The sequence below is a fragment of the Nicotiana tabacum genome, chromosome 22, assembly GCF_000715075.1.
Source record: "Nicotiana tabacum cultivar K326 chromosome 22, ASM71507v2, whole genome shotgun sequence".
Taxonomy (NCBI): Eukaryota; Viridiplantae; Streptophyta; class Magnoliopsida; order Solanales; family Solanaceae; genus Nicotiana; species Nicotiana tabacum.
The window spans coordinates 166662736-166673310 of record NC_134101.1 but is presented as its reverse complement, the minus strand read 5'-3'; the positions used below and the strand labels follow the sequence as shown (position 1 = coordinate 166673310).

Sequence of the window (10575 nt, the reverse complement as noted above, 5' to 3'; positions counted from 1 at the left end):
GTTTATTTTATGTTATTTACAAATCTCTTACAAGAAAAACAGTTACGAGAAAAGTTGTAGATGTATTGTAATACATGTAACAGTCAAACACTTGTTAAAAGTTTATGAATGAAAACTTGCCAAAGTTGTTTCATACAAAACGTGTGTTTTCATATTACTTTCATCGTATTTTAACACCATTATGAAGTTGAGACGTCTTCTTCATTAAGTGTCGATAAAATAAAAGGGCCCTCTTTTATAAGCCTCATGTCAATAAGTCATGGGAAGAATCATAAAGCATTTTCAAAGGATAAAAATGCTAAACTATTTTATAAGTCCTAAATAAATAAGGAAAAGGCAAGAGTAGAACACATTGAAGTACTAACAAAACTTCTTGATATAATTAAAAAGACTAAGTAGAAACTTAGTCAATAAAAGTTTATACAAGTGCCCCATTATGATAACTGGGGACTTTCACCAAAAAATCCTTTAAAAAAACTAAGGGATAAAACCATCATTCAATTGAGGGGGTTGTCACGGAAGCTTCAACTTCCACAGACTGGGTTGTAGAAGTTTCACCCTCTGAAGCTGGAATAGCAACATTTTCAGGAACTTCAAGGGCAGGAGAAGGAGTATCAGTAGACTGTTGGCTTTTCTCGATGGTATCTATGACTTTGGCCAGTTCAGACTGCAAGTCAAAACCCTCTTGAGCAGCTTCCGTCAAAGCATCACGACGAGAATTCAGGAAAGCCCAACTCACTTCTATGTTAAAATTTTCCTCTAGAAGTCCATATTCCTTTTCCCACATAGCAAGATCGTTTTTTAAAATTTGATTTTCAGCTAAATGGGAATCAAGGGAAGCTTCAAGAGAAGCATGAGAACTCTTCAAGGCTTGAATCTCGTCAGAAGAAGTCTGTAAGTCAGCCTGAGCTTGAGTCAATTGGCTTGAAGAGGCTTTGACTGTTGCCAGTTCAGAAGTTAAACCACGGTTTTGCTGCTCTAGGGGATTTTTATCTTCTTGCAACTCTTCTATGGTCCCTTGAGCATTTTCGAACTGCTCCTTCCAATTGGTTGCTTCAAGTTGGGCTCCCCTAGCTATTTCCTCAGCCTCGTGGACAGACTTTTCAAACTCACGAGCTTTTCTTTCCAGTAAGGAAATTCTTCTCATTAATTCCGTGCTAATAAGGTTAGCCTACATAGGTAAGTCATGGAAATGAGAAATTGAAGATAATTTAAAAAAAAAAAAGAAAAAAAACTTGTTGGTAGAAATACCTTCAAAGTAGAATGAACTACGTCATTCATCAAAGTTAAGCAGCTATGGCTCTCCATCTTCTTCTTCTCGATATCTCCAATTAGAGGTTCGAGCCAAACATCGGCTCTGCCGGTCTTTCTCAGGAGGCTATGATTGGCAGGAACCTCCAAAGTAACACTTCTCATTGTCATATTTCCGCTGCTAGAACCTGTCTCTGTATGATGAACAGAGGGAAGAGGAGCAGCGGAAGGAATGGAGGGAAAAGATGTAGAAACCAACACCGGAGCAGAAGCAGGTGCGGTCGAAGCAGCCAAGGGAACAGATATAGGAGCGGTAGAAATTGGCAAACAAACGGAAGTTGTTAAAGCTGGTAAAGAAATACTTACGGCTGGCAGAGGAATGGAGGAAATAGGAACAAATGAGGAAAGAGGAGCTTCATCAAAAACAGGTCCGAGCTCGCCACTCCCGAAACCACTGTCAAAAAGGTGCTGAATTGACTCATTATTATCTCTTGGTTCGGCATCCTCATCAGATTGAATCAAAACAGGCTCGGTGGCGGAGGTACGAGCAGGAGTGTTTTCAATTTCATTATCAATGATTATTCGTCTCCTGGCCCTTGGCCTGGTAATTAGGGAGGTACCCTCCTCTTCTTCTTCAGAACTTTCCTTTGTAGCTTTTCTTTTAGGCAGCAAGGCTCGAGCCTTATCTAAATCCAGAGCAGCATTCGCAGACATGCGAATGGCCATAGCTACTTCAGCTGTCATTCCTCTAATGCCAAATCCTGAATAAAGAATGGATATACATGATTAAAGTTGAGGAAAAAGTGCTTAACATGTAAAACAAAAAAATTTTAAAAAAAAAAGGGATACCATGTGTTTTGACTTTCCAGCCATGTAAAGAAGAAATTGATTTCCAAGTTCTCTGCTCCCTAGTAGCAATCTTCAAAAGTGAGTCTACCCAACCACGAAAGTTGGGAATAGGTTCCACATCTCCCATGGTTGCTACAAAAAACCAAGAAGGGACGAGGTTAAAAACAACATTCTTTTGAAATTCTCAAAAGTAGGTACGGTAAATAAGAGGAAACTTACGTTCAAAATTCCACTTCTCAGGAAAGGGAATATTTGTTTCGCCAATCAAATCCACTGTACGGACAGCAACGTAACGGATATACCATCCACGATCTTTATCATGCTCAGGGTTTACCAAAACTTTTTTGCTCCTTGCAGTTAAAGTGAAAACCCCATGGCGTATTAAGTTGGGATGGTATAGATGAATGAGATGAGAAAAGGTGAAATTGACATTGGCCTTGGATGATAAATATCTCAAACAAGCCACTGTTCTCCACACCAATGGACCAATTTGGGCCAAACAAATTGTAAAGAAACGACAAAAATCGAGAATAACTGGGTCAATCGGAGGATTAAAACCTAAAGTGAAGGGGTAAGTGTAAACAGAAGAATACCCATTTCTAAAAGAGGAAATTCTTTGATTTGGGGAAGAATTGACATTCGGAGACTATTCTTCCAGTTACAATCTCTTCTTATGGTGGGGATTGTAAGCTCGGTTACTAATGTTGGGTAAGTATCGGCTCTTTCTAAATTTTTAATTTGTTTTTGAAGAGACGTTTTGTCACTTTCAAAAGACAAATCGCCGGGAACTATATCATCAACTGAGGGTTCTTGAGAAGTATCAAGAATTTCCCTACTTTTAGAAGAAGGGGCTTTTGGGACAAAACTCCTTGAAGAAGAACCAGAGGAGCCGCCTCGCGTAGATTCTAACCCTGTTCGAAGCCTACTTCCTCCGCCTCTTCTGTGTCTAACAGGGGCGTTGGGGAACTAATCTAGAATTGGAACTTTTTTACGGTTAGGGTTTGAAGAAGACATTGTTAAGAAGAAAGTATGTGCTGAAGATTTGTGAAGAAGACAAAGGAAGACAAAGTTATGTGTAAAATGGGAACCGTCAACTTTTTAAGTATAATGATGAAAAGCCTATAATAAAGGCAGCTATCACTTCGTAAATAGTGAGAATGAAGAAGTCTCGAAGAAGGGTATGAATAGCGGAATCAATTATAAAATGACACATGGACAAAACATTAAATGGAAAAGACTGCTGAGACGTTAGTACTGTCATGAGCATTAATTGTGGCAAAAGTTCTTTTTACATGAAGATCCACTTCCCAATTATTTAATTGATAAAAAAAATGGAAAGTGGGGGGGACTATCTGTATTGGAAAAAAACTGAATTTATATTAAAGATGATGTGGCATGACACGTGGATTAGTTGAATGGTCAAAGAACAGCAATTGACTAAGAGGCACGGTGAAAACAGCCACGGGAAGAAGAATTTAAATAGGCACGAGACGACGTATAGATACGAGTCTCGTACCAATTTAAATTATTTACAGCCAACGGATTAGAAGGCATTGAAAGCAAGGATCAGATGACAGAAAGGAGTCCAAATTCATTATTAAACGTTTGATACGTTATAAAGTTGGTATTTAATAGGAATGATTGTATAACGGCTTATTTAATGTCATTTATTGCTCATGATTATATCATTAAAGCTGAGGCTTTATTCCTTTACCTAGAATGATCTATAAAAGGAAGAAGTATCATCATTTGTAAGGACACGGAATACTATTGAGAATTCATTGAAATACTTATCTATTTACCTTCTACCATTGTTCTCAAAAGTATTTTATTTTTTGTCTCCTGATTATCAGTAACCCGAATTTCTTTTTTAGCTTTGACCAAGGACTCAGATTTTTGGTTAAACATCCATAACGTACCACACAACGAAACACGTAGAGATCATATGGCTTCACCCTGCGGAAGAGGAACCTTTCTTCTAATGGCACTTTGCTTATGGGAAGCGATTTGACCGAAGCAAAGACAAGGACAGAGTGTAAAGCTGGCACATTCTCCACATAATGTTTGAAAATTGGTGGAATTCCATGTACAAGCTCAGAATAGAAAATTGCAAGTCCGGGAAGACGATGATATGAATTTGTCTCATCGACCGTTTCTTTAACTTTTTCAGGAGAGATCTTGTTTTTTAGCTCGAAGTGGTATTTCTTTCGGTACACATAATTCCATACGTACATGATAAACAATAGGAACATTGCAAAAGCCAGTGGAAGGTAACCACCTTGATCAAACTTGTACAGGACTGCACTTAGGTATACAAGCTCAACCGAACCAATGACTAGAACGTAGGCGATTATAAGAAGAATGTGAGTTTTCCATATCATGATCATGACTAGTACGAGGAAGCATGATGTTAGTACCATCACAAACACCACCGCTATTCCTGTAATTAATAACAACAAAACGGATGTGTTAAAATATAGTCCTTTTTTTTACACTATCGATAATTGTATATAACTAACGAAGTTCCAATGATAAATGGCCTTACCATATGCATTGCTAAGCTTTTCAGTGGTTCTGAACGCAAGAGTGACAAGAACACAAGCCAACATGAGAAGGGTATTGATTTCAGGAATGTAGATTTGACCATGATGCTTTTTTGATGTGTGCATAATTTTAACACGAGGAAAACATCCTAATGCAAGGGATTGTTGGATTATAGCGAAAGTCCCAGAGATCAAGGCTTGACTTGCAATGATGGCTGCCAATACAGCTACCCCAAACATTGGCCAATATATACTCTCTGCATTTGTAAGGCAAAAGAAAAGAGCATGATGAGCGATACATAACTATATGTTTGTATAAAAGAATTTAAATTATATACACAGACCGTACAAAAAAATTGTACTATCTATGCTTACTAGGTAAGGACTTGTAGAAAGTATCAGCAACTTCATCACTGTGCTTTGTTAAAAAGGCGCCTTGACCAAGATATGCTAATATGAGCGCTGGGTATGTTACACAGCACATGCTTATTTGTACAGATCTAACAGTAAAATGACCAACGTCAGCAAATAGTGCCTCAGCTCCTGCAATTATTCATCCAACTTTTTACTCGTCATAAAAATTGTTACAAAAGCTATTTATATTTTTCTTCTTCTCCTCTCGAAATTTAATTAAGGGTGTTGGAATTATTGTAACCTGTTATGCACATAACAACCCCGCCAAGGGAAACCCAAGCATCCTTTCCGTTCCTTTGAAAATAGGCGACGATGTACATAGGATTAAGAGCTCGGAATATAGTTATATCAATGGTCACGAAGTTGTAGATGCCAATGCCAGTAATCAAAACAAACCACATGCAAAGTATAGGTGCAAATGTGTAGCCAACTTTTTCAGTTCCAAATCTTTGAAACACGAATAGCAATATCAAGATGGCTACTGAAAGCCACACGATTCTATCTGCATTCAATGTCAAAAAAATATAAACATTAGTCCGCATTTCATATGACTTTCAAAATTAACTCATAGGACAAATTTAAGATGCAAAGTTTACCTTCAGTCATGACTGAGGGAGCAGCTGCTTTGACTCCTCCAACAGCAGACAAAACTGGCCACATCAATTATAGAAATTCTCATTAGTACCATAAACGCCTATGATGTTCTTAACCTAGTATCATTCTGTTTAATAAAAAGGGGAAAACTGTGACGTGCCTGAAATACAGGGCGTGAGGACACCATCTCCAATAACCATGGAAGTACCAAGCATTGTGGCTAATAACAAAAAGAACTTTGCAAAGTTGCTGTTTTCTAGCGTTGACTTAAGCTTTGAAGCTCGACGTGTACGTCTATCTGGCATATCAAGTTTAAAAGTCGACACATCTTTGTCTTCTGCCTGTGTACTTGGAATTAATCCCACCTTAGTATATCGGCATATCAATGAATATAACGCAAATGTACCTCCTGCCATAATAATAATAATAATAATAATAATATGATTTAAAGAAATTAATGCATTGGGTACCTAGTAAAAGAAGTGAAGTTACCATCTCCGTTGTCGTTAGCTTGGAGAACAATGAAGACATACTTGACGACAGGAATCAAAGTGATAGTGTAAATGATGAGAGAAAGAGCGCCAAGTACATCCTCTTCATGTTTTATACCATCAAGGAAAATGGTCGAAAACACGTACAATGGTGACGTTCCAATATCTCCGTACACCACCCCTAAGCTCTGAAATGCCAGTTTCATTATCACTGACCATCCCACTACCTGCTTGGCACCGGGCATTTTGCTGGATTCCAAATCTAAGGAGTCGTGTCGCTTTAATTTCTGGCTAGTAACTGTCTTTCCCTTAAGATTTTTCTCATGAGGAACATCATCTTGGCTTTGCTCAATGTTGCTCCCCATCTTTTTTTATTCATTAAAAGATTGGTTTATTACCCTTCTTTTGTTTGGAAAAAAGAGATGATCAAAATTAGAGTTCCATCGACATGGTATACTTACTAACCAATGAATTGGTTGATCAAAGAGAAAAGGCAAGAGAAGTAGGTGGGAGACACCAACGAAATAAAAATGAATTTTGAGTCCGAGAACTCAATATGAAATTTCGCACAAGTGTTTCCCAACACTACAATTCTCTACGAGAACTTTGAAGTAGATACAAAAATCGACTTAATAAAAATGAGGAAAAGGAGGCACTTATTTATACGAGAAGAAAACCGTGTTCGTCCTCTCATCTTATACGTAAATGGCGCCTAAGATGTCATGACCAACAAATATACCAATGGACAACCGCGTTTCTCGTATCTCCTCTAATTCTCAACTATCATATGTCCTGTTTTCTCGACTCTCATATGTCCTGTTTGTTAACTGGTGGTCAATGTACGTAACTAAACTTAGAAATAACACATTTCTATTAATGGAATAAGATGAAATTTTTATGTTTAAAAAACAGATTGCAAAGCATATGTGGAGTATCCAAATACTTACTACTACCTTCGATCCTAAATATTAGTCGTATTAGCAAACAAAATTTGTTTCAAAGTATTTGATATTTTAAAATTACAGCAAATCATTTATTTATTTTTATTATTTTTTTTCAACTCTATCCTTACTGTTTTCTATTATGTAGTTTAGTTAAGTGATATGTTTAAGGAGAAATAAAGGGTAGTTTATACAAATAATTTAAAATATTAAATGGTGTACATAATAGTCTTAGAAGGCAGATAATATGTACAAGAGGAAGTATTGTTTAATGGACATGCATTTCTTTCTTGCTGAACAAGACAATCGTCAGTCAAAAGCTTTTAATAATTTTCCTCTAGAAATGGTAGTTTTTTAGAAATTACAAGGCATTTGGCAATGCAAATCTTATCATGAAGTATGTGAGCTTTTGAAGAAAAAAAAGGTTTTCAAAAAACAAATTTAGAAAATCCAAGCTTTTTCAAAATACTTATAAAATTTCTCAATCCGAAATAACCAGTTTAACTCTTATATAAGAAAGTTATTTTCCAAAAAAAAAAAAAAAAAGACACTTACCCAGAAACAGTTTTCTTCCAAAAATGTTGTTCAAACTGCGTAGCATACGGTTTCTTAGGGTTTCAATCTTTGCTATAATTTCTCAAATTTACTCTTTCTGTTTAATTTTGATTCGATAATAAGCGTTTCATTTATTGATCTCCATGTATAATATGGACAAACCTAGTATATAGTGAGATGAGTTTCTGGTTAAAGTTTGCTTCTAATCTATGGCCTAATTGGCTAAATCAATAAGGTAGTTTCATTTTGTTCCACTCCCGTTTATCCTCTTGCCTAACCCCTAATTTTTGCATGTGTGTTGTTTTTTTTTTTGGGAAGGCAGTTTTTGGTATGAGTTTTAATGTAAATGTAACAAGATAAGTATGTAAATATTTTATTTACTACCAATTAAAAAAGTGACAATTTTTCAAAGGACAAACTTTTTATGGGCGCTGTATTTTTTTTTTCTATCTTTCTCGTGCTATTTTAACCGGGCTGACTTATAGCGTGTTTCAATTTGGCCAAGCTTCTCCGAGGTTAAAAGTATCTTTTTTTTCAAAGTTGAAGTGTTTGGCAGAAAGTACACTTAGAAGTACTTCGAAAAACTTAATCAAACATTAATTGCTGCTTAGAAGTGCTTTTCAAATTAATTAGCTAAACACAGAGCAGATGTAGTGTGTACTAGATGGGTTCAATTGAACCCATAACTTCCGACGCGAAGTAAAAATTTATATGTAAAAATTCATTAAAATTACAAAAATAATAGATGTGAATCCATAACTTTAAAAATATAATGGGTTCAATGCTAAAAAATTTAAAAGTTAAACCGACAGGATTTGAATCCTGGATCCGCCTCTGGCTAAACACAAAATCTTTCTCACCAAAAGTAATTTTAAAAAGCGCTTTTGACAAAAAAAAGAAAATACTTGGCCAAAATAAATTGATTTGAAAAGTTCGGTGAAACAGACTATTAAAGCTTAGCCGAATTTTTCAACGGCTTTCCTTTTCATTTATTCGTTTTTCTTTTTTTAAAAAAATATTGGCCTGCATCGTGAATATATACGTGAAGGCAAATGAAGAATTTAGAATTTACTGGTGCAATTTGAACCCCGCACCCAAGGAAACTTGTTTGAACTGCAGTAATAGATACAACTCCAATCCCGCCGTTTTTTTCAACTTCCCATCTAGAAGTTTTCTCCTCCTTCTCAAATCTCACTACACTTTTAGAGTGAGAAACCACATTTCTTCAACAAAGGGCAAGCCACTACCCCTCACCAATGAACAACATGCAGGAAAAAGAAGACCACCAGATGACAGAATAAGAAATTGACCAGTTGGATCGCAGCAATCGTAAACCAAAATCGGCACAACCAATAACTAACACTACTAGAAATTCGGGCGAAATCGTCCAAAAAAACCGATCAAAATTGATCGGTAATGGCCAAACCGTCCAAAACGCGATCATTTACGTGTGAACTGTATTTTGAAGATCGGAAGGGCATACCGACCAAAGTTGGTCGAAAATTTACCGACCAACTTTGGTCGGCCAATTAAATTCAAAAAAAAATATTGTCGGTCGGTATTTTAATTATGTAATTAAAAAAATACACCGTCTAAAAATCGAACTGGGGTCTGTACTGTGGCACAATACTATTCTACCACTAGACTATTGGTGCATTTCGTTTTTAAAATGTCGTACAAAAATAACCGACCAAAGTTGTTTTATTAAAAAATAAAATTACCGACCAAAGTTGGTCGGTTTTTTAAAATGACCGGCCGAATTAACCGACCAATTTTGGTCGATTTTTTTAATATTTATTTTAATTTATTTTAAATAAAAATCCGACCAAAGTTGGTCGGTTTCTTGAAAAATAAATTTCACGGACTCAAAAATAGTTTCCCGTATTTTTGCGCCATAAAAAAATTAAAAATATCGATCAACTTTGATCGATTTTTTGGCCGGTTTCTTGGTCGGTTTTTGCCGAATTTCTAGTAGGGCAACCTGTCCTCAACTGAACATGTAAGTTTTCGTGATAAATTATTTCTAGAACCATCCCCTATGCCTACTGATGTTGATACTCAATTTCTTAGCAAACTTTCACTAGAAGATAGAAACAAAAAATCAAACAAACCACCCATATTTTATTTTCATTACCCACTGTGATAAATCACAATTTTATCATCCTTGGAACCAAGCCCTTATTATAAAATTACTTGGAAAAAAAATCTCATACCATCTTCTAAAACATAAAATAGAACAACTAAGGAAACTAAATGAACCTCTTATTCTGATTGACTTAGGTTATGAATATTACTTATTAAAAATAGCAAACTTTGTTAACTACAACCACATGCTCCACAATGGACCATGGTTTATTGGATCCCAATATCGTACTATTCGACAATGGAAACCTAAATTTAACTAGGCGACCGCTAATATTAACTTATCCACTATATAGATTCGCCCACAGGAATTTCCCACTGAGTATTATGACTTGGAGATACTCAAAAAAAAAATAGCAAATCACATTGGCACCCTTTTAAAAATAGACACATGCACAGTCCACACTATTAGAGGTCGATATGCACGTCTTTGCATTCTCACACCCCTAGGCAAACCGCTGCCTAAAAATGTGTTATTAGGATCTCACCTACAATAAATTTACTATGAAAATGCTACTTCCATTTGCACTAATTGTGGATGTTTAGGACATACTAATTCCCAATGCCCTAACACCCCACCTACAACATCCCCCACTACTGCTAATACAATAACAACGCCTTCTCAACCTACAACATAATCACCCACACAGGGCCAATGAAAAACAGTTACCTATACCAAACCTTCACGTATTTCCACTAATCGCAATTATCCTAACCAAAACAACCTTCTTCTTCCAAAATCGCCCACTACTCCTTGACATGCAAACATATCAAATATCCCCAAGTAGGGACCCA

At 36.2% G+C, this 10575-nt stretch overlaps 1 protein-coding gene across 6 annotated transcripts; it reads right to left on the bottom strand.

Moving 5' to 3' along the window:
* Positions 1-358: 358 nt before the first annotated feature.
* On the bottom strand, positions 359-6758 carry LOC107781373 (potassium transporter 5-like). 6 transcript variants are annotated; one of them, XM_075244920.1, is made up of 8 exons: positions 6144-6758; positions 5812-6060; positions 5654-5707; positions 5299-5559; positions 5019-5186; positions 4646-4900; positions 4020-4540; positions 2336-2450 (listed from the first exon to the last, which is right to left on the bottom strand). In XM_075244920.1, the coding sequence occupies exons 1-8, from the start codon at positions 6505-6507 to the stop codon at positions 2424-2426; spliced, it is 1899 nt and encodes a 632-aa protein (XP_075101021.1). In that variant the 5' UTR covers positions 6508-6758; the 3' UTR covers positions 2336-2423. The 6 variants fall into 6 exon arrangements, with proteins under 6 accessions (XP_075101023.1, XP_075101021.1, XP_075101025.1 ...); XM_075244924.1 differs by having other exon boundaries at positions 4379-4540; XM_075244921.1 differs by lacking the exon at positions 2336-2450 and adding an exon at positions 2484-2565.
* Positions 6759-10575: the final 3817 nt, after the last annotated feature.